The sequence below is a fragment of the Calliphora vicina genome, chromosome 3, assembly GCF_958450345.1.
Source record: "Calliphora vicina chromosome 3, idCalVici1.1, whole genome shotgun sequence".
Lineage (NCBI taxonomy): Eukaryota > Metazoa > Arthropoda > Insecta > Diptera > Calliphoridae > Calliphora > Calliphora vicina.
The window spans coordinates 8,234,531-8,259,420 of NC_088782.1; the positions used below are offsets into that span (position 1 = coordinate 8,234,531).

The window sequence follows — 24,890 nt, forward strand, 5'->3', positions numbered from 1 at the left end:
GGGTGCAGTTTAATTCTTAATTTATCCAAAAGACCTACCGAATAAAATAACTTTTCCCAAAAATTGCAACAATGCGTAAAAGTTCTAATAAACTAGTACGAAATTATCCAACCCAGTACATTGTTCTCACAACTATTTTTTTTTGTGTGATTAAGAAAAAAATAAATAAAAAAGTAAAATAATGTAAAAAAAATCTACCTAATTTATTAAAATTCAATCATTTTAATTCACAGACAATTTACAAATTGTTTTTCATATGAATTAAGTAAAAGTATAACTCAAAACGTCTGCAACAGATCGAAACAACACCAACAGACACACTCATAAATGGAGCAGACTATACAAATAACCTGTGAACAGTTTTGGAATATTTGGAACTTTATTAAATATAAATTGTAGTAAAAATAAACGTGGAAAACATTTAAACTATTAAAATATTATAAACCATAATTGTGAGTCTTGCTAGCAGCGTTTTCGGCTTAAATTATATGTGATTGTGCTTCTTAAACTTGATTGAATTCATCATCAATGCCCTTATGTTTATGTATCATTAAAAGTTTGTAGTGTTAAGACATTATTTTGAGTTTGGATTAAGGTTATTTATCGAAAAAACTCATCCTCAAAAAAGTAAGCAGCTAATGTGAAAGGATGCCAAAGATATACATGAAAAAACCATTGACAAATATGGTCATTCGAAACAGAAATACCATCAAAGATGTAGTAATCACGGTAAGTCTTTTTGTTTTATCATGTCACACATAGTCAAAAATAAAATTATTCATTCACAATTTCGATTTGATCTGATGGTGTATACACGTACAACATATGTCTATTAATCTAGCAAATCATTTAATCACTATATTCTTATCAGTGAATAGTTTAATTTACTTATATTACGCATCACGTTGTGGTTAGTTGGTAATCGATGTGTATCAAGACGTTTAGTAATATACCTGCTTGGTTTATCTCTAAACAATAAAATTATAAATAATACAATTCTAATTGGAAAAAATGCTATTTGCTTATGTTTGTACCTATATAGGGTAAATATAAAGATATATCTTTTTTATCTTTAGTTAATTAACTTATTAAAAAGATTAGATTTGTTAAATTTATTAATTTATGTTGTAGACACAATTAGGGCACTCCAAGTTATTTTTTTTTTCGAACAAACGTATTAAAAATTATTAAAATAATTGTAATATTTGAAGCCCTACCGTAATATTAATAGAAAGATTATAGTTAACTTAATGGGGTCTGTGAGTAATATCTTGATTTAGAAACGCACTGACTGAATCATTCGATGCGGTTCTGACGAACTCAAGTGGACGGCGATTTTACTTGCTTATAAAAGTAGCTTAGTACAACCGTAATATTTAGAAGCAATCGGTACATTTTTAATAAAAATGTTTTTTTGGTTTTATGGTCTATTTAATTTAATTTGTTGATGGCTAATCACTTTTATATTAGTTAATTTATAATTTATTTTTAGATTTTTATTATTTTATTACTATTTTATAAGTAAGTGATAGTATAATTGGAAACGAATATGGCCTATTGGCTAGATTTGTGTAACTGAATTAAGAAATGAAATGAAAAAAGGACTTGGGGACTTATTTAATGATAATATCGTTTTATGAACAATGCCGTTCGTTGAAACGATTAAAATAATGCCAGTTGTACATCAACGACTGTTCAAAAAAGAGTATGAGTTTGTTTTGGTGAATCACAAATTAAACTAAAAAATGCCCCATGTTTTTGTAAGTTTTGTGTAGTTGTTGTAAAACTACTATCTTGTTAAAATGAATGATTCGTTAAAATGAACGATAAGCCTTTTGAATAATCATTATCTGTAGCACCAAAAAGTATGTTGGTATTAGAAAAAATGTAGAATGACAATAAGAGTGTTGAGTAGTAAGGGTAAAAGTAGTAAAGGTTTGTCATCCCGTTAGTGATACCCACAAACTATATACATAGCTTGTCGTTTGTTAAACTTTCCGAAGCCCCTTAATAACTGATTCGGTTGCTATTTAAAAGAGGGAAAAACTGTCTACAAATGGCTGAGATAAATGTAAGCAAAAACCCTGGTTTTAACAAAAACAAGTAAGATAGCTATATTAGGCTTTGCCGAATCTTATATACCCTTCACCAAATTATACTTTAAAATAAAAATTTTAAATATTTTTAGTTAAACAAAATTAATTTTTTTTCCAAAGTTGTTTTTTTTTCATTTTTTGGAAAAAAAATTTTCGAATGTTTTTTTTTAATTTTTAAAATTTTAAAATTTTTTTTTGGTTTTTTAATTTTTTTTTAATATTTAGCGAAAAAAAACTTTTGGTGAAAAAAAATTCGTGTTAAAAAATATTTTTTTTCCGATTTTGACCCATTGTTGGTCCAACTTACTCTTATATATGTCGTTGCAATCATTAGATATCCATATTGTCTATATTAATGACATAGTAATCAAGATATAGGTCAAAAATGGAGGTTGTCCTGGTTTTTTTCCTTATATCTCATTTGTGAACCGATTTTCTCGACTTTAAATAGCAACCGAGCCGGAAGAATTCCGGAGATATTGATGTATGAATCGAGTATGTAAGTTATTTGGATGCTTCGGAAAGTTGATTTCAACAGACAGACGGACATGTCTTAATCGACTCCGATATCTATAAGGATTCAGAATATATATACTTTATAGGGTCGGAAAATTATATTGTGGAAATTACAAACGGAATGGCAAACTTATATATACCCCTCTCACGATATACCCTTATATAAGTTTGGGTAGAAAAACACTTTGCTTCTATTCTATGTAAAAACGCTATGACAAAATTAAATTTTATCATAATTTTAGAACCAATGAAAATTACTGATTTTAACCGTTCCCACGACAGTTGGATCTAAGCTACGTAACGACCCGAATTTCACTCGACCAAAAATTTTCAATTCATCGACAGCTGTACCAACCGAATGTTTTTTTTCACATGAAAAGAACACTCAAATTGTTACAATAGCAACAATTTCACTCCGCCAAAGATTGTAAACTCAGGGACAGCTGTATGATTTATTTTTGGACTTCGGTCAATTCTAGCATGTCATTGGATTTAACAAATCAACATATGAGGATATCAGCAGAAAAGTGGTGTAACCCAAAACTATTTACTTAGTTTATTCAACTTTTGCTACATTACTTTGTTATATTATGCTCTGTACAAAAAACGATTTTTTCAGCTCCATCTGTTTTTGAATGCCAAAAGGTAGCTTACCCCATGTTTGTATTGACAGTTGGTAATTTCAGGAATGTATGTAACACCAGAACAGCAACCACAAAAAATTGTGGGTTACACCACTTTTGCGCTAATGGACTTATACATATCGTCACCTAAAATGCAAAACAACCTATTATCAAAGAATTCGAAATTGATTTTATTATTGATTACTACATCATATTACATATGTGTGCAAAATTTTAAACTTTTACTATCAAATATAACAAAGTTATAACCAAAATTCAAAACATATTAAGTGCACGATTTCCTTAAACAAAATAACGTATAAGTTTTGAGTAATTAATTAATAAATAGTATTTTATCTTATTTTAGGTAGTATCCTAATATTTTATTAAATTTGTTTGCAGACTTTTTGTGAAAATTTAATGAAGTAGCTTTTATTTAAAATAAAAAGAAATAATGTTTTTTTCATTCAAATTTATATTGATGATACGTTATTTGGGTTTTAGAAAACAACAATTCAAAATTATGTAAAACACATAGCTAAAGTGTGGTTTGAATTTTTTTGTAAAATATATTTCTAGTGTCATTGTAATTCAGATTTGAAAATTTTGTTTTAATATCTCAATTAGTTTTCATTTTATATCGTTTTTTGCTTCTCCTATAAACTTATGAATGTTGATGTTACGTTATTTTGCATTTTAGGTGACGATGTGTATTATAAATAACAAACAATTATTATTTATAGAGAGAATTAATATAGTAAAATAATGGTTTAAAATTTAGTAAAGCTTTCCAGAATTCAAATTATCGTAAAAAATTTTATTCCTCATCACCACTAGTAAGAAAACATATTTTACAAGTTGAAATTATACAAAACTAGCTGATTTAGTTCTTCAAGTTTCTCCACAAAAATTCTCTTATGATGAAAAGTGAGAAGTTAAAAGGAGGCAATATATTAAAATTTAAAAAATCAGGCAATTCGCTCGAGCTGTTCTCACGTGATGCCATTACATACTATATGGACCATTTAATTTTTAGATATAGATAAATGAGCATTCAGAAATATATATTTTTTATATTTGTTGCCAAAATTAGTGAATTAGTTAGTCCCTCAACATATTCTGAATTCAAATAATTTTCGCTTATTGTATTATCTATAAAGTTGAAGAGAAAGTACATTAGTACTTAATTTTCCATCCCTGTGTTGAGTAAAGAGCTTTCTCTAATAAGGTTTGTTTGTACAATTTAAGAGAACAATAACAGAGATACACGCATGTTGAAATAAATATTATCATTTGTAAATAATCAATTTGTGTGTTGTGCTTTTAATAATAAACAAACAAATTAGGTGTATTTATGCAACCATTTCGGTTATTAGGTATGTGGGCCATGGACCATAAGAATGAAAGCGAAAACAAAATAGAAGATGTTAATATTCTGTTAAAAATATGATTTATTTCATTTATTTAAACTTATAAGCTACATACACTTAAACAAATAATAATTACTGTACGAAATTAAACAAAAAGCCGTTTGTTTAAATGATATACATACATATGTGTGTTGTTATGTTATGCGTGGGTACATGTATTTACATTAAGTGTAAATGATATAAATACATATCTAATATACTAAATTAGGACTAAATTTTTATCTGCTCTATGTTATCAAAAAATAAACTAAAGCTTTTTGTTGTACACTCTCAAAAGCTTAACTGACTATATATCTTATTTTATTTTTTGTTTTGTTGAAAAGTGAAAAGTAAGGTGAACACAAAAATATTTTCCCAAACTTTCATCAGATGAAAATACAACATGTACGCGTACTATATTAAAACGAATTCGAGTATAATTTTTTTTTTGTAATTTTTTTTTTCTTAGTTTAATTTTTATAATGAAAATAATAACGCTACATAGTACTTTGCGATTATCGAAAATCGTTGGTGTTTACTAAATTAAAAAATTATTATGCACAACTCATATTAAATGCATATGTTTGTTCAGATTATATAGTAAAAAAAAGTGTATATTTAAACAAAATGTTATACCGTTTTTGTAAGTTTTGTAACAACAATTACGATTAATAGATAAAAATAAAAGAATGAATGAATGAATTTGTAGAGTGACAGTGACCAGAGTGATGATATAATTTAGTCAATTGAATGAAAATGTTTTTATAACATGCTTTTTATTATTATTGTAATAAAAACATTTAAATGTATGAAAAAACAAATATAAACAATTTAAATTTCCATGTGACAATAAACAAAACAACAAAAAAACTTTATAAAAATTTCTCAATAAAAAGTTATTTTTACGAAAAATATGTACTTTTAAGGACAATAAACACAAACAAAGACACTTTGCTTGTGTTTTCGTTCAATTTAAGGACATGTGTACTTGCTTTCGTACCGTCACTCAACCTTTGTACGAGTAGGTATTTCTGCGAAAAGCTTCAATATGTGAAAGTGTTGTGGTTATGAAAAACGTACACTAAGGATATTTTTTTTCTTCCAAACACTTTCTCTGTCGTTAGAAAATTAAAACATAAAAAACATCAAAATTTAAGGAATTTAAATAAAATTCTGAGATTTTAGTTTGCTTCTAAATATACTACATCCATAGAATTCAATGAATGATTTGAATAATTTTTATTCAAAACTTCAATATTGTTTACAAAAATACTAAACAAATAACTTCACACGGAAAATGTCCTTGAAAACTCAATGTGTGCGGGCACCAACCACCAACAGCAGCAAAGAAACAACAAAACATGCATTTATTGTTGAAAATCTTCTTATTCAACCAAAAATTTTGCACCATTCATAATTTTTAGCACAGAATTTTGGCTTAAATCCAAAATAAAAAATCAATGCATATTTTTAAGGAGTATATTATATGGTTGGTGACATTGCTAGTGAAACATATAAACCACAATTAGTTTTGACCTTTATCGAAATTAAATTCATTATGTACATTGAAAATGACAATATCTAAACATACATGTGCAAAAGTACAACTTTTTCGTAAAAATACAAGTGTTTTCAAAAATATATTTTCTAAATCATTAAAAAAGGTCTGTGATTGCTTAGAACATTACCAAAGAATTAATATAATAATAAAAACCAAATAAAATAAAATTTTATTTTAATTATTACAAAAACCAAAAAAATAAAACAACTCTGTGTGATATTTAAACAAAATACAACATGTGTACAAAAGTAATATGTTGTATAATACTACCTACAATAAAATTGTGTGCAATTAATAATCTTCAATAATTCATTTAATGGACATTGATGTTGTTGTTTTGATTGCGTGACGTTACTACAATACATATAATATAGAAAAATCATATGTTAGATACTAAAGAAAATAGTGCAAAAGGAAATAAACAATATATTGTTGGTGTTGTTCGTATTAAGAACAAACCGTTAACGTGATGACACGTTCTTATGAGCCTGCACCGTCCATCGAAAAAGACGAAAGTCAACTAAAAAGAAATGCAGATGATGATAATGACACCAGTTTCGAAATTGATGAGCCCGATGATGAAGAAACTATTTTCGTTGTTAAAGGACATGCTGTCTATACGCCTACAAATGAAACCACGGAAAAGATACATTCACGTTTAAATAGCCCGTCTGGGAATGATGGGGATGAGGATGAAATTTCCTTAACAGAGGAGAAATCAAAAGATGTTGCACCTAGTACGTCATCATGTGTAAAAGAGAGTCAAAATGCTCAAAAATTTAACAATCGAGATGAGTCCAATGAAGATTCGGATTGTTCATACGATTCTTATACTTATTCTTCCACGCCAACAACCGCCGATGTGGCGGATGTCACGACAGTTACTTTATACCATGGCGGCAATACCAGCTGCAGTAAAATTATTAGGCAGCCATGCAGACGTCTGCCTCCCTCAGCGAATGTTCTTGTAATTGCAGTACAAACAAGTCACATGAACGACATTGGCTCTGCAACAGAAGATAATTGTTCAGGTTCTTTAGAAACAACAACGACTGATCTCGAAACGGAAAATGCACCCTCAATAAGTCCCTATAACAGACGAGTCACGAGTACTTCTAATATGATGTACAATTCCACAATACATTCCATACCCTCAGTACTGTTAACACATCCCTCGGCTGCTTTCCAAGAAACTGATTCAAATGTTATTGAAATACCTCCTACACGCACTAATCGCCATCAGCGAACTATGTCTTCAACCTCACAACGTTCTATAGCCTCTCAACATTCAGTGCACACCGCTAACACAACATTATCCATAACACAACCCAAAAGCCGAATCTGGACGTGTTTACGATGGATCTGTTTAAGGTTTAAGGTGAATATGAATATTTTGGCAATTTGCTTTTGATTTTGTCATTCCTTTTATAACACATCGATATATTATTCATAGACCTAATATGTATATATATTCTCGGTCCTGATACAATTCTAAGACGATCTAGCCGTGTCCGTCCGTCTGTTGAAAAAACGATAGGCCCTTGATAGAAGAACCTATGGGGAGACATTTTCTTCGTTGTTTGGCATTAAAAATGGGCAAAATCGGTCAAGTAGAACCAGAGTTATGTACCAAAATGTGAAACAACTTCCGAAATATTTGATATTTTTCGAAAATGTTGCCATTTTCTTTTAATATATTGCAAAAAAATATCTTACAAATTAGCACACATTTTTCTTTTGGTAAAAATACAAGATCTGTTGAAATTGGACAAAAATAATTCGAATATATATAGAAATCTCCGTACCGAATTGTTTTAAGATCGGTCCATAATTGGTCATAGCTCCCATATAAGGTCCACTTCCGAAAAACACTTAAATACTCTTATGAATATGGATCCATAATTACATGCAGCCAACATCTGGAAAATACATTATATTCTAGCAATGTGAAATTTACCACAGATATTTTCTAGTTATAGAAAATATAAAACTAGATAAATGTTTTTTTTATAAAATAACCGAATACAACACTCTTACTTGTTAGTTTTATATTTTTGATATGTCTTTGAAGATAAATTTAAAAATTTCATTCGATATCGAAGAATTATCCGAATGTTTGTCATTTGGATTTTTGTGATTCTATAATAATTCAGATCAATATTAATCCCGTATAAATTAAGAAAAATTGCGTTCCCAGATATGCTTTTTTGTTTATGGCATTTTCATGAACTATAATTTAACGGCGCCTATGTATGTATATTGAGCATTTATGTATGTGCTAACTAACTAGCTGCCATCGTTAGTTAGCACATTTTCATTTCCTAATGAAAAGTTGTTAGCTTGTTAGTTAGCACCAAAGGTTCGAAAGTATTAATTCTTAATTAAATTTTTAAAATCTTTAACTTGGTTTTTAATTAGTTTTCTTAATTTCTAAGTACTCCAAACGTATTGAATTCATTCCATTATGAATTCATTCTTTATAGAATTAATTCCTTATTGAATCATTAAAGTTTGCTTTAATTCGAATCCATAACAAAATAGTTTAATCAAATATGTTAAATGGTTAAATGGGGCTTGCGCATTATGCTAACGATATATGTACATATCTATGTATGTATTACAAAATGTTAAATAAATAATCTCCCTCGATCATGAGTAAATATCTTATCTTTCGTTTATCTTTAAAAATATATTAACTAAAATTGTTATTAAATATATTTTAATTGCTAATATAAACCTTTTAATTTCTCTAAGTATTTCAATTTTTAATTTTAACAAAAACGTTTGTAATATTTTATATAGAATTTTTTAAAAGGAAAACTGATATTAAAATTATTTTTTAATATTTTGTATTTATTATTATACAATTAACAAAAATTTCGACAAATTTGCGCGTAGGAAAATTAAAGTTTCTTATTTGAGAAAATATCTGAGGTGATGGTCAATCTAATAATTAAATTTTCAAACAAACAAAATTTCGGCTAGCAGAATTTTATATTTAAAAAAATTTTGGAAATAATTTTTATTTAAAAAAAAAAAAATTTTGTTTAAAAATTTTAAAAATATTTTTTGGCCGTTTTTTTCGGCAAATTATGGTCTGATTTTATACATTTTTAATACACAACATTCTGATTAATATATATGATATATTGATACCACATCCGAAGGCGATAGACAGGCATCTTTACAAGAACTAACTTATTTATACCTTACTATTAGGGCTGTCAATTATTGGAGTTTTATTTTAATAGTATAAAAGATTAATAATTATTTTATTATTCGATTGATCGATTGTTTGTTTTAAAAATACAAAATTAATAACATATAGATGTAAATAATAATTAAACCATTTTAATTATATAAAGTCCTTATAAAAGGACATGAAAATTTCAAAGGATAAACAGTTTTCAAAAAATTATATAAAATGAATATATTTGATTCCAAAATGGGTATCAAATAAATGGTAAAAATTTAGCAGTTATATGTTTAGCAAGTTATATGTTTTCCCCCTGACTAAAAAATACCGACGAAACATTGTTTTTTTTTAAATTTGTTAGAAAAATAAAAATTTTAATAAAAATTACAAATAAACCTATAAACAAAGACGTAGTCGTAAAATGTAACTATGTTTCATGACCATTTTTTACAATATTCGAAAAAAGTATCAGTTAAATTCATTTGTGTTTTCGTTCATTACAATTCAAAAGTGTTCGAGATGCAAAGGAAATTGATCATTGGGGTTTTTCTACCAAGTAGAAAATTTTGTTTTCGTATAATGTGAACAAAATTCCATAGTATTAACAGGACCGGTGAGAATCCAGCCGAATACTGTCTTCTGGGCCAGTATAGTAATAGTTCGACAGGTCTACTGCAGAAAGTACTCGGATCTGCTAAATGAAGATTTGGCAATATCACTGCAGTGTCAGTATCGACCGAAATCGACGGTAAATTCCCTGCTTTACCAAACAGCTTTTGTTTGATACCCATTATCTTATTATTATTTGAGAATTGTTTATCCTTTGAAATTTGAAAGATCAAGAAAAACTGCGTTTGCAGAGTTAATATGAATGGTCTCTACTTTCAAGTATATGTCGATTTTTCCATGTGTAAAAATTACTGTTGCCACGGTATTATAAGTATCTGTATTGTTTAGTATTCTTACTCTATTAAAGATACTTTAAAATTTGTCTAGGTATTTATTAGCTACTAGGTTTTCTTTTTTAAGTTAAGTTTCATAATGTTCTGATCATGGTGTGTTCTTCAAAAGTCGTTTGGAAAATGAATATAAAAAGTAGTTTCTATTGGCTGTATAACTTTAAAATGTGGGATTTTTTCAAATTTTTAGCGTTAATTTCGAAACATTTGTACAATATAAATGTATTCTAAGTATTGGCCATTGTATAGCTATGACATTTTCTCATCAACAAATATTGATCTTGAAAATAAATTTATTCGACTATTCGATTAAACGACAATTGGATGTGTCAAAAGCTAACTCCACTTTTCGAAAATTTCTTAATATTGTTATATTACTATCTAATTAAAGGGGGGTCAGACGGCATGTATTGCTTGTGTATTGGGACATGTATTCGATACATATGGAATTCCGAGTTGTTAACTCTTTGAAAAATATTTTGTTCTTTTATTAATTAATTTAATTTATGAGGAGTAACTACCACCATTTGTTCCGTTTTATCATTTTCATAAATTTTGGAAATCAATTTTTCAAAAATCACTAATTTACTCTACGTTTTATTTTGTGGATTTAATAGGTATTTTATCTTCTGGCACATCCTATTATTAATCGAATAGTTTTTTATTCTAAATTGATTATTCGAATAATATTTATTCAACCCTACTTAATAATCATAGTGAAGGCTATAAAAATAGTTTTTTCCATATAATTACTTATAAAATTCGACCATTTTTTTTTTGAAGAAGGGGATGAAGTCGATTAAAAGATGCGAAATGGAATTTTTTTTTTAATATTTTAAAAAAGTGGTTATTGTTTTAAAAATACACTTTTCTACAGATGTGTGACAAATTATTTTCTATATAAATTATTATTTTATATACATATGTGGTACAAAGTTAATATATGTATACATCTAACATTATGTATGTTTAAAGCCTTGATCTCTGATTATGCGAATAAAATACAATTACTTGCTCTATATTTAGAATAATAGTCGCACAGAGCATGGAAAAATAGAATCGGGACTGACATGGTCGTCGTTTACATTACTTAATCATTGTGATTATTTGATTGTACATTTGTATTACTTTATCACCAGCACAATGGAAATGATAAATGTGCTCACGAATTAAACTTGAATAAAAGCTTTATTGAACGAGTAAAATAATTTAAATTTAAATTTTTTAAATTGTTGATTTCGATTTGTTGTAGACATTAAATTAACTAAAAATATGTGTACCTACTCGCATATGAACGAACATATGTACGAATGTAAATAATGTACGTGTGAAATAAAAATTCATATGTTTATTTATTGTCCAGTCTGAGCAAAACAGCTAAACAAGATTTATTTTTAAATTTACTGATGCATCAATAAAAATTGTGTTTTTTAATACGAATATAATAATATAATCCTGTGTATAAAGATATTTCTGTGCTATTTTATAGTAATATCTATAAAATAATTTAACAATCTGAGTAGGAAATACCATGTGTGTGTCTTACTCAGAAATATGAGTGGGAATTATATGGGAATGCCAACGTCAACGCATTAATATACTATATAATATTATGAGGAGCTATATAAACTATTTAGTATGAATAAACGTTTAAGAATGTAAATGTAATGAATGAAATTGTAATAACCATATGATTTTTGTTTGTCTATTCCAGAGTTCCGGCATAGGAGAACCAAGTGTACATCATGCTTTGGTTGTGATCTTTTTAGAGTTTTTCGCCTGGGGTTTGCTGACGATGCCAGTTATATCGGTAAGTTACTGTGGTTGTTTTTGCTTGCTAATTGAAGTAAATTTATTTTTATTTTTGTTAATAGGTATTAAATCAAACGTTTCCCGAACACACATTCCTTATGAATGGTCTAGTCATGGGAATTAAGGGTATACTATCATTCCTAAGTGCACCCCTGATCGGTGCTCTGTCAGATATCTGGGGTCGCAAGTTTTTCTTGCTAATAACAGTATTTTTTACATGTGCTCCCATACCTTTAATGACAATAAACACATGGTGGTTTTTCGCAATGATCTCAATAAGTGGCATATTTGCCGTCACATTTTCAGTTGTATTTGCTTATGTAGCAGATGTGACAACGGTTGAAGAACGATCACGTGCTTATGGTTTAGTATCGGCAACATTTGCCGCCAGTTTGGTAGGTTTTTTTGTTTTACCATCATTTTACATTAATAAAATTATTACGTTGATGTATTGTAGGTAATCTCACCTGCTCTAGGTGCTGCTCTAATGGAAAAGTACAGTGATACATTAGTCGTTGCTCTAGCTACAGCAATAGCCGTATTGGATGTGTTCTTTATTTTAGTTGCGGTCCCCGAAAGTTTGCCAGACAAAGTGAGGGGTTCATCTTGGGGTGCTCCAATCAATTGGGAACAAGCGGATCCTTTTGCAGTAAGTTTTTCTATATTCTATATTAGCCATATGTTATTATAATTATTAATTTCCTCTATTTTTTATTATTATTATTCATAATAAAGGCTTTGCGCAAAGTTGGCACAGATCACACCATTTTGATGCAATGTGTTACCGTATTGCTGTCCTATCTACCAGAGGCTGGACAATATTCGTGTATATTTGTCTACTTGAAATTGAAAATGGGCTTTAATACAATGGAAGTGGCCATTTTCATAGCTGTAGTTGGCATTTTAAGTATTAGTGTTCAAGTAACTCTAGGATACTTAATGCGGTAATATTTATACTTTATAATCTAATTTAAATTTAAATAAAATTATTTTCTTTGTTTATGTAGGAGGGTTGGAGCTAAACGCACTATTGTATTGGGACTTATATTGGAAATGACACAGCTATTTTGGTATGGGTTTGGCAGCAAGAAATGGTATGAATTTGTAACATTAATTAAATTGAATTATTAAATTGATTTGTTGTTTTAAAATTAAGGATGATGTGGGCTGCTGGAATATTGGCTGCTTTGGGTTCTATTACATATCCAGCTATTAGTGCATTTGTCTCCATACACTCTACGGCAGATAGCCAAGGTAATTCAAATTTGTTTAAATCATAATTAATGCATGCATAATAAGTGTTTTCATATCCTACACCATGCGTGGCAAGGGTTATAAAAGTTTGTCATTCTGTTTCTAATTTTTCCATTTGCGACCACACAAAGTATATATATTCTGGGTCGTTATAGATATCCGTCTGCATATTTAAATCAACATTCCGTAGCACCCAAATAACTGACATACATGATTCATACATCAATATATTGGGAATTCTCCCGTCTCGGTTGTTATTTAAAATTGAAACAATCGGCCCACAAATGGCTGAGAAGTAAAAAATCAATACAATCTCTATTTTTGGCCTATTTTTGAGCTATATCTGAATTACTAAGCCATTAATATAGACAATATGGATATACAATAATAGATATTTCAAAGACGTTTGCAACGGCGTATATAAGGACAAAAAAAAGTCGGTCAAAATCGGGAAAAATATTTTTACACCGATTTTTTTTTTTAATTAAAAAAATGTTTTGCCATAAAGTTTTTTCGCTAATAATTACAAAAAAATTTAGAAAATTTTTTTTAAATTTTGTTTATCTAAAAATATTTAAAATTTTTATTTCAAAGTATAATTTGGTGAAGGGTATATAAGATTCTCCACAGCCGAATATAACTCTCTTACTTATATTTACATAATATTTCTATATTATCAAATGTAAAAAAAACACATGAAAAATATTTTGTTTTCAGGTGCCGTTCAAGGTATGGTCACTGGCATGAGGGGACTTTGCAATGGTTTGGGTCCGGCTATGTTTGGAGTTATATTTTATTTATTCAACGTTGACTTGAATAAAGAACAAACTCTGCAAGAGAATGTCGATGATGATAGTTGGTTTCAATTCCCGGGACCTCCATTTGTCTTTGGTGGTTTTATGGTAATTCTTGCCATACTCGTAGCACTGTTTATACCAGAAGTTCATGGTGATATGAATTTTATACGTACTCCCAATGAGAAAAAACGTAAGTTAATTAAAATTTAACAAAAATACAAACAATAAAAAAAACATGAACAAAAATAAATTTTAATTATATTTCTCCGTTTTGGCAAAGGGGCTTCAGTAGATGTACAATATGAAGTGGAAGGTGGTATAAAACCAACAAGCCCTTTAATGCGTTCAGATTCATTGGCGCAGCTGTAGTATTGTTACCTATTAATAAGAAAATTATTGTGTTAAATTGTAAGCTTAAAAACACACACAAACACAAGAAAATAACTAGAATGCTTTTTATATAAATCAAATAATGTTTTAAAAAAAAATACGGTTCTAATTATCATCAATATATTTTTATTATTTTCAATCCTGCCATTTCTAGGTACATATTCTTATTTATATATTACTGCATTTGTAAGAAGACGGACATAACTCAAAATTTAAGTTTGGTTTCTTGCAAAATATTCTTTTAGATAATAATTTTTTCTGTAAAAAGTTATGTTTCAACCCCATATTCATGAAATATATTAAAATGTATTAAAGGTTTATAAAACAACATTTTCATACACAATTTGGTTTATAAACCTTTAAAAACTGTATATGAATACATATTCGGTTTAACGTTTTAAAACTTGTAAAACTGTAATCAAATTTCGAATTTTTGTTCAAAAGATCTGAATAAAACTTATTTAAATATTTTTCGTAATAAAATTACTGAAACCATTCAAAGTACAATAATTTCATTTGAATGTTTAGTGCTTGAGTTATGATGGTCTTTCGACAAATGAGGTTATGAGAATGCGCAAAAGTGGAAGGCAATAATTTGTTTTCGATTAAAAGACTATTTAATGACAAAATTTATTTTATTTGATTTATTTATTTATAACAACTAGTAGTACTACATATTTATTAATATAACAATTTATATTTGAAGCCGAAAGTATTGTTTGTAATGACAGTAATGCTGCATAATGATTTGAATTTGCAAACATGTTTTTTTGCAGTTACTGACCATTACATCTTTGGCGCTTTAGATTTGAAAAAACACTGTGTCCTTAAAAATCTTTGCTTATAGAAACTTACATATCGTCACCTAAAACTTAAAGGGCTCTAACTAATATTTGAATAATTTTACAGGAAATTTAAAACAAGTGTTCAATTAAAACATATATTTGACTTTATTTTTGATATTTAAATTTGCTTTTATTTTGTAATGAAAATCCATTTTATTTGTATACCTCATCATGAGCTTATCATTCCGTTTATAATTTCCACATTTTTCATATGCTATTAAAATTCGGGAAAATCGGCCAACAAATAAATGGCTGTAATATAAGAAAAAAAAGTACTGGATCGTTGTATATAGCGGATTCGATATAGCCATGTCCGTCTGTATGTTGAAATCAACTTTTCGTAGCCCTCAAATAACTTAAATACATGATTCATACATCAATATATCGGGAATTCTCTCGGCTCTGTGGCTATTTAAAATCAACACAATCGGCCCACAAATGGCTGAGATATAAGGACAATATGAATATTCAATAATAGATATTTCAAAGACCTTTGCAACGGCATATATAAGTAAGTCGGAACTTCAGAAAAAATATTTTTTACACCGATTTTTTTGTTTTCCTAAAAAAAATTTTTTTTAATAAAATTTGGTTCACTAATAAATTTAAAACTTTTTTTATAAAATTTTGTTTACCTAAAATTTTTATTTTAAAGTATAATATGGTGAAGGGTATATCAGATTCAGCACAGCCGAATATAGCTCTCTTACTTGTTTTTTATTTATTTCAAACAGTAATATAAAAAGCCTCTTGAGGGTCAATAATAATTAAAAATTCAAATAATAATTCAGGGATCCTTGTTGCACTGAATACCCGTTAGCCGCATTGATTTTTATTTGTTTAAGGTCCATGCAACATTTTCTCTTTCAGTTTATAGTCGAATAATTAGTTAATACAACATTAAATCTTACAAAAAAAAAACTTTTTCACAAATAAACACTTTTCACAAAATATTTTTTTTTTCGAAAAAACACAAATTTTTTTTCACAAATAATAAGAAAAATTAACAATTTTTCTAAAAAAAAACAACTTATAATTTTTTGTTCCTATTTCAACCATGTATGGACCATTGGACTGGTATTCAATAACGAAGTTTTGTGATGCTTCATAATGTTGATTTTAACTAATAGATATCGTTTATTAGAATTTGTTTTATTTTTAATTTAATCTAAAGAAAAAAAAAAACTAAAGACATTTATAATTAATTATTTAAATATTAGCCGGAGTCTTTTTCATTTTAGGTAAAGATATACTTACTTACTTCTAGGTAGTTATCATTTTATTTATAAATCCAATCCCAGTTTTTGGCTATTAGTTAAGAAACTTTTTATATTTTCTAAATTGTCTGTATATGTTTGATTTACACATCAAAATAGATTTTGTATTTTTTTTTAAATTTCTCTAGGCTTTTAAACATTTTTTAAAAGAACTTTTTCGCGATATCTTTAAACCAAGTTATTTTATTATTTGCCATATTCGGAATCAACCTAGAAAACATTATTAGAAAATATGTATCCATTTCTTTGCTTTATATTAGTTAGTATTAATGGATTTTCTGGCCGATTAAATATTTACAGCCTTATGTATATCAAAGCTTCGAATTATTTAATTGAATTTAAGCTTAATATACAGAAATCTTAATTCAGAATTAAAGAAATCAGCAAATCATTTCATTAAACCATTCCTAACATAACAAATTCTTAAGCTTAATTCAAAGGCTTTTATTTGAATAGAATTCATTCATTGTTGAATTAATTCATAATAAATTTCATTCTACCTTTGAATCATTAAATTTTTGTTAATTCAAAACGAATTTATTTAATATGATTTTAAAAATTGAATTAAGAATTAATTCTTTCGAAGCTTGATGTATATATAACTAGCGATCTTGCCATCTTTCCCTAATGAAAATTTACACACAAAAAAAGTTTGAACACCAGAAGTTCATGCATAGATACAGCTGTTAATATTTTAGTTGTAATATTTTTTCAGCATCATTTAGGCTTAAGTGAATTAAACAAATCGTTATGAAAATTGTGAAGATTTCTTTTCCAGCAAAAGTGTTGCCTTGTTTACCCTTAAATGGTTTTCAGAAAAAAGGGCAACACAACAAAATTTGCTCTCGATTTACATGCAGTATGAGAATGTTACCTTCTTTAAGTAAACTCTAATATTTTATTTGTAAAACGAACTCAATAGTTATTCCAATTATTGTTTTTAATAAAAATTAAACAATTTGCCTACTACTGCTAAAAAAACATAAACATACAAATTATAAACATTATTAATGTTCTAACCTGTAGCAGGGCAACATTTTTTGAGATAAGAAAACTCCATTAGTCACCTAAGCGACGATATATCGAATGTGTACGAATTAAACTACAACAAATTTCAATGTTTTTTTTCGATTCTTGCTTCGACGGTTGACTTTTAAAATGTTTATATTTTTTTGTAAAAATAATTTTTTTAAACTTTACTATATATAAAATGATGCAACCCAACAAACATCACATTAAAAATACTTGCCATTGTTTATTTGAAATAAATTGAGTCTTGCTTTATTTTTTCTGTTTACTAACTAAAAATGTTACTAATACTATACATATTATTTCCCAAATAAAAAAATAATAATTTAGACAATAAGCTATTTTGTAATTGTACATACATTTGATATAATGAGCGAACTAACAATCTGGGCGAATGCGAGTTGTTCAGAGAATCTAAATCATGTAATATGTAGACATGAATGCTTATATTTCTTGTTTGTTCTTTATAAATTTAGTTGTAAACACACACAGATTACACAGATAAATATAAAACTATAATTAATAAATTAGATATAGAGCAACTGTTATGAACTGTTAAACAAACATACAAACAAATATCCAATTATTTTTATCAAACGAACGCATAATCTTCGAAAATTGTGTCCAACGGTTGGCATTCGCAAACATATGAATAAGTTTGTCAAACTGTGATGATGATCGAAATGGAAATTAATAATGGTGATGATTTTTTGTGTTTTATTTTATGGAATGATGATTATAAAAATATGTATTATGAATTGTTTTGTATTAATAAATGTGTAAATAATCTTATAGTATGTCAATCGTTTGGATGTCAATTATCAAATAATATACATACATACATACACCTACATACATACATATATTTCTTTATAAGTTTTAAAATATGTAACAACAATATAGAGTATTTTGTATTTGTTTTGTGAAATTTAAGCTCATCTAACTAATAATTAGTCCTTCAGAAATATGTATTTGTCTTATGTTGGTGCTAAATCAATTATTTATTAATAATCTTAATTTAATACACTTTGACAAGTTTTAATTGATTACGGGTATATGAATATAAGCCGATTTGATACCAATAATATCTTTCAAGATTTGGTTAGCAAATTTTATTTAATTAGAAGACCATGTTCACATTCCAACATTCGTTGGCTATCTTAACTATATACATTTCTATGAATAAATTTAAGTTATGAAATTCTAAAATATTTTTTTTAATTATTTGTTAAAATTTTATTTTATAAAATTATATATAAAAAAAATACACATAAAATTTCCTGTTTTCGCAAAAAAGTTCTTAGTTTTTTCTTTCCCAGTGTGATATTTGGCATAAAATGTATTGTTCAATATTAAACAAAAACAAGGAATAATTCTCATCTTTAAGCTTCTTTCTCATTTTAGTACAATAAATTAATATACTAGAAAAAAAAAATTAGTATGAATAGTAATTATAAAGATAATATCGATGGTCTGGTGTTGATAACTCGTTAACAAAATAATCTAATTCAGTTGAGTCTTAAAATTAACTTCCTATAGAAAAAGTCAAACTAATTTTTTGAACTGCTATTTTACATCGTGTACCTTGTTCGGAATTATAAGGATCTTTAGCCCGTTATCACTTACGAAGTGTCAATAATAAAAAAATAATTTGATGCCTGGTAACTGATGTATTTGACATTATTATCTCATGCTGTAATTAGATCTTCAGTTACGAGTTGTCATCTTTTGACCAACGATATATTATACACATATGTATATTGTTTTTAAAATTGATTTTATTTAATTGCCTAGCTTATTTAAAATTGGTTTTGTATGAACTATCAAAGCTAAAGTTAATCTAGTAGCATCGTTCTTTTAGATTATGAAATGCATAAATTTTTGTAAAAACACAACAATAATTTTAAGTATTACTTTACACTACAAAATTATAATTGCTAAGGAAACAAATAAAATAAAAAGTTTAATTTCGTTAATTATTATTTGAGTTTTCCGTGTGTGTTGATATATAATTCCTGGGATTATGTTGATATATGTACATTACATTGTGTTAAATATGAATATGAAAACATATGAAATTCTGTAAACATGTATAAGAACGGATCTCATCCAATTAACACCAAAATTCGAAACCTATAAGCACAGATTACGCAGATATGAATCAGCTGGTTCCAGTTAAACAAACAAAAGAAAGTGTCAAAACGGTTGTGGTTTGGAAAGAGGGACAAATATATACCACACTCTTTACCTATTGAAAATTTTTATTTATTCTCTCCACACTCTCCACCACAACCATTGAAGAGTGGTTAAAGAACGTCAAAACTGTCATTTGTTTCATATGTGTAATAATATGTGCCTATAAAATTTAGTCTAAACAAGAATTTTCGTCATGAAAATATATCCATTGACAGGTATTTTATGTAGATAATTATGTACTGTGAACAAATATACGCATAATTAGATTAGAGCTTCAAATCTATCAACTTTATGACATGAACTTTGACTTTCTTCCTAAAGTAAATTCAACCTTTAATTCAAAATTTATAACTATTAAAATCGTTTATCTCTGAAAACTAAGGTAAGTATGTAAATATTTAGAAAAAGTACGATACAACAATTCAATCACTTAAACTAAATCTTAAACTTATCTAGTTCATCATGTAGATCACATTGTACATTTTGTAATTTTTGTATGTTAATCAGCATAAAATAAATATTTTAAAAGGTTTTACAAATTAGCATTGCGACATTTGTAAGTTGTGCATATTTGTGCAGGTCGGAATAATGTTTAATTACAAATTGCGGGAAAATTATATTTTATCATTTATACTACTGTACTTATACCCCTCACTCGAGTTTATTCAAGAATTCAATTCTGTATCTGTAAATACATATGTATATCATTTAATGTGAGTCACATTATTCTGAAATTGATTAAATAAATTTTAAACACAGTAAACAATTATGATAGGATTGATTTAATTATTTTACATGACCATTAACATAATTTTGAAAGACAATCTTAAAATTTTTAGAATTTGTTTAACAAAATTTAAATTTGTGTGTTTGAAAAAGATATAAAATTTTATTTTTAGTTATAAAACTAAAACATTTTAAAGTTTAGTAGAAATAATTGTACAGTGGCGATAAGTACGTTTAGCAAGAAAATATCAATCAGGATCAGAGATCGAAAATAACTCGTAAATATATCAAAAAACCCAAATTGTGATAAAAATAAATCACTCAAAATAACGGTTATAAAATGATTTTTATTTACGTGGTTTCGTATGACCTTTATTAGCTTTTGTTGTTTTTTAATGGTTTGATGTGAGACAAACAATTTAATTGTTCTTGATCTTAATTTATTTGCATACCTACAATAACATATTTTTAATAATTTTTAACAAATTATAGAAAAAATATGATGAATATGAAATAATGCAATTTCAAAAAAATTTAGATTTTTGTGGAAAAATTTTACATTTAATGATTTATAAATTTAATATATTTAAGCCTTAATTTGCATCAAAGCTGATCTTTACGAAAAAAATTAATTATAAATCACTCATCTAGATTATTTGTGTTTGTTTCATTTCTGTTTCTCTCAACCCCTAACCTAAAATGTTCTCAAATAAATCACTCTCTCAGTGATATAACACAAAAAATAATTTTTAAATGGCTGCGAATGAAAATTTACCATTGCAATGAAAGTGAACCCGTTATTTTCGGTCTCCGATTCAGGATTTATTAAAATTTCAAGAAATGTTTCCAACATAATTTTAACAGTTAATATTGGAAGCCATATTACGGCATTCGATTTCAATGTAATGCAAATCGATTTTTAAAACGAAAAAGTATGTATCTATTATTTGAGTTCATTGAAAAATAATTTTTAATTTCTGCAAATTTCATTAATAATTTAAACCCCATTTTCTCAATCTCTGGTTATTTTTTATCATGACGATAAAAAGACAGTTCTCATACAAAAAAAATGTTTATTGGAGGTTTATCGTTACTAAAAACGATAACCAGATATTGAGAAAATGGGGGTAAGTCATACCGAAATTACTGTTATCGTTAAAATACCGTTACCGAAATAATCAAAATTAGCGTTATAGCTATTTTTATCGTTTTACTTTTAAATGAATTTGTATCACAATTCTTGCCTAAATTATATTGCTCAATGGATGTTTCAGAGATGCTGGTAACGTTAGCCAAACTTAATTTTAATCCAATTATTCGAAAACAAAAATGTGAGGCTTTGCTCAAAGCTTTGAAAGATTTAATTAATTATTCAATCTTCAAAATCAAATTAATTTTTTCACTTAACCATTCCATTAAAGAATTCATTACGACTTAATTCCTATTATGAATTAATTCAACAATGAATTGTATACAATTTGATAGTTTAGGGAATGGTTACATGTAAAGATTTTTATTATTACAAAAAATCGATATTTGTTTAAAAATTAAAATACACCGAAAAACATTTGTATTCTTGTAAATTTGTATAAATTTGTAGGTGAAATGAATGAATTCTGATTTTTACACAATTTGTGTAAGGTAAATATAATTAAATAAGGTAACTCCATCACTTGTGACTCGTTTATTATATAGTGGCATCGCTATAAAAGTGATGAAAATATCAGTGACGAGAATTGTGGTAGGACTAGCGTAGAGTACTTTAATTTAAGTACCCAAATTTCATCACTGGTTTGTTTGTTAGTAACAGCCTTGCCATACTTCAGATTTTATGCCGGAAGTTAAAGATTTTATGTTATCTTTGGTATATAAAAATAATGAAGTGGTTTTATAAGCCTAAATTAGTAGCTTTTCAATAATGGAATGAATGTTTAATATTGTAATATCAAATTCTCCTTTCATTGGGATGCCAGTTTTTTTTGTATAGTTGTATTTGTTGTAGGGACGAGTTGCTACTGGAATTTGGATACAAGGATAAACATGTATGTTGTTACAAGAAGTAATGTATTCCCGATAATGAACTGAAAAAAATCAAATGATTTTCTGGATGTAGGAAATTATATTCTATAAACATATGTAATAAAATGTATTCAATACTTGGTGAAAATCGTGTGGCAACGTTGGTAAGTATCAACCAGTGCTGTTAGCACTGTTTTTAGTGCTTTTTAAAAATTTCGACACGAAAAATATTGAATCAGTGCTCGGTGATTTTTTTGTTTTCTTTTTTTTAAAAAGCTTCGGTATCACTAAATTAAAAAAAATTGTAAACATTCACGAATTATTTTTACTAAAGAAAGTGTTAATTACAAAAAGTATTTTTTTTTATTTTAACATTGAAACTAAGTTTTAGTTACGTTGCGTTTACACATGCTAGTAGATTGATGAATGTTGAGAATACGTAATATTATTGAAAATGTCTACCAACATCTATTAAATTTTTCTAAAACTATTTATTGCCAACTCTGTCTTCACTTGTATGAAAGTGTCGAAAATCACTGTCCACCCAAATTCGCTAGACAGTGATGCAGGTGGCTGCATGTATGATTGTGTTAGTGCAAAAGTGTGATTGTATTAAGTTTTTCGAACTGTTACTTGCAAGTGTAAACGCTAGGTTAAAACTGAACAATTATAATTTCTCAATTTCTTATTTATATTTCTTTATATGTTGATTGTTTAAAACGATCACTTATTAATTTTTATACTATTTTAAATGTTTTCTTAAAATAAATCAAAAGAAATGTAAACAAATTTTGACAGATAGAATCGAGCAAAAAATAGTCAGCTGGCTTTTTAACGCCACCTTATTAGTTCTTCCATTGATCGAATATATTTGGATGAAGTTTGATTATTTTTCATCAAATTTATAATTTAACATAAAATTTTCCTTCAATCAATGTAATATTTATTTATGGTGTTTTTTTGCGAAAAATACGCATTGTTTTTCTTGAGTTTAGTGCTTTTTGAAATTCGAAAGTTGACAACGCTGGTTGGTATCAACTTTGTTTCGTTTTTTTGTACTGTATTCAGTTCATTTTATTCATTCGTCGGAAAAGGTTGTTAATTCGGTAAAACGCTGCGGTTGGATGCAGGTCTTTCTGCATTTGAAGTGTGTATGTGTTGTGAGTGTGTTGGTTTCTCCAGGAAAAAGCTAAAAAAAATAACATAAATTTCTATAAGATTTTGGAAAAAGTGATTAATTTATGAAATTGATTAATTGAAAAGAAAATAAAACAAGAAAGAGAATTTCAACATTAAAATAAAATAGTGGATACTAGAGGAATACAAATAAATGGTGTGTATACAAAATGTGTGTAATTTTTTTTTTTTTAAAGTTAATTTAATAAATCCTGTTTGTAACTATGACTTGTACTACACCTAAAAATCATAAATTTATGGTCGATCTAGTTATTTTATATACAAATAAATATAAAATTAAGTACACATTCACTATTAATAAATTGCAGAGACATACAAAAAATATAATTTGTGGAGATCGCCCCAACTTAAAAATTATGCTGTGTTTGTAAAAATTTAAGAATTTTTGTGTCAGTGATGTTTTTTTTTTGAACCTCCTACTGCGCACATCTCACTGATTTGCTCTCAAATTCTATTAATTAAACAAAAAAAAAAAACTTAAGTTTATTTTCCAACTTGTTTTCTTTGTTGTTTGGTTTTTATGTGAGAACGAGAGATAATTGTTAGTTTTTTACAGTGTTTCTTTTTTATACATATTTATTAAGAGTTCAGAATTTTATGTACATACATACTTAGAAAGCCATATAAAATAGAAAAGAAACATTGTCCACAACAACGAACATAAATGTAAATATAAGAAAGAATATGTAAACATTGTTGAGTGTGTGTAATGAATATTTAATAAATAAATACATAAGTAAGTATGGTTTGTCATATTGCTGCATATGTTGGGTTTTTTGTTGTTGTTTTTTATCTAATTGATTAGTAGATTTCTTTTCAAGCCAGTGTTGCCAGTTCAATTAAAGGTTTAACATATTTAAGAAGTTTGTTTATCAATCAGAGTTGTAAAACTGATTTAAATGCAGAACATTTTGTATCTTGTGGATATCGATAGTACGGTACAAGTACATACAAGTAATTAGGTAAAAATAATTAAATGCAAATTGTT

General features: G+C 27.2%; 2 protein-coding genes across 9 annotated transcripts in view; both read left to right on the forward strand.

Annotated features, from left to right (window-relative positions):
• Window positions 1-108: 108 nt before the first annotated feature.
• Window positions 109-19,740, forward strand: LOC135953279 (hippocampus abundant transcript 1 protein). Of its 4 annotated transcripts, none has more exons than XM_065503099.1 (9): window positions 109-729; window positions 12,075-12,170; window positions 12,235-12,567; window positions 12,630-12,821; window positions 12,908-13,116; window positions 13,180-13,266; window positions 13,329-13,426; window positions 14,144-14,413; window positions 14,504-19,740. In XM_065503099.1, exons 1-9 carry the CDS (start codon window positions 649-651, stop codon window positions 14,590-14,592), a joined length of 1,455 nt encoding a protein of 484 aa, XP_065359171.1. In that variant the 5' UTR covers window positions 109-648; the 3' UTR covers window positions 14,593-19,740. The 4 variants fall into 4 exon arrangements, with proteins under 4 accessions (XP_065359171.1, XP_065359170.1, XP_065359169.1 ...); XM_065503098.1 differs by lacking the exon at window positions 109-729 and adding an exon at window positions 6,445-7,583 and having other exon boundaries at window positions 14,516-19,740; XM_065503097.1 differs by lacking the exon at window positions 109-729 and adding an exon at window positions 6,446-7,583 and having other exon boundaries at window positions 14,513-19,740.
• A 4,033-nt stretch (window positions 19,741-23,773) lies between these two features.
• The window catches only part of promL (prominin-like), a 32,121-nt gene continuing 31,004 nt past the window's right edge, over window positions 23,774-24,890 (forward strand). For all 5 annotated transcript variants that reach the window (XM_065506325.1, XM_065506323.1, XM_065506326.1 and 2 more), the window contains exon 1: window positions 23,774-24,038. The gene's annotated coding sequence lies outside the window, so the exon portion shown is untranslated. The remainder of the gene's footprint in view (window positions 24,039-24,890) is intronic.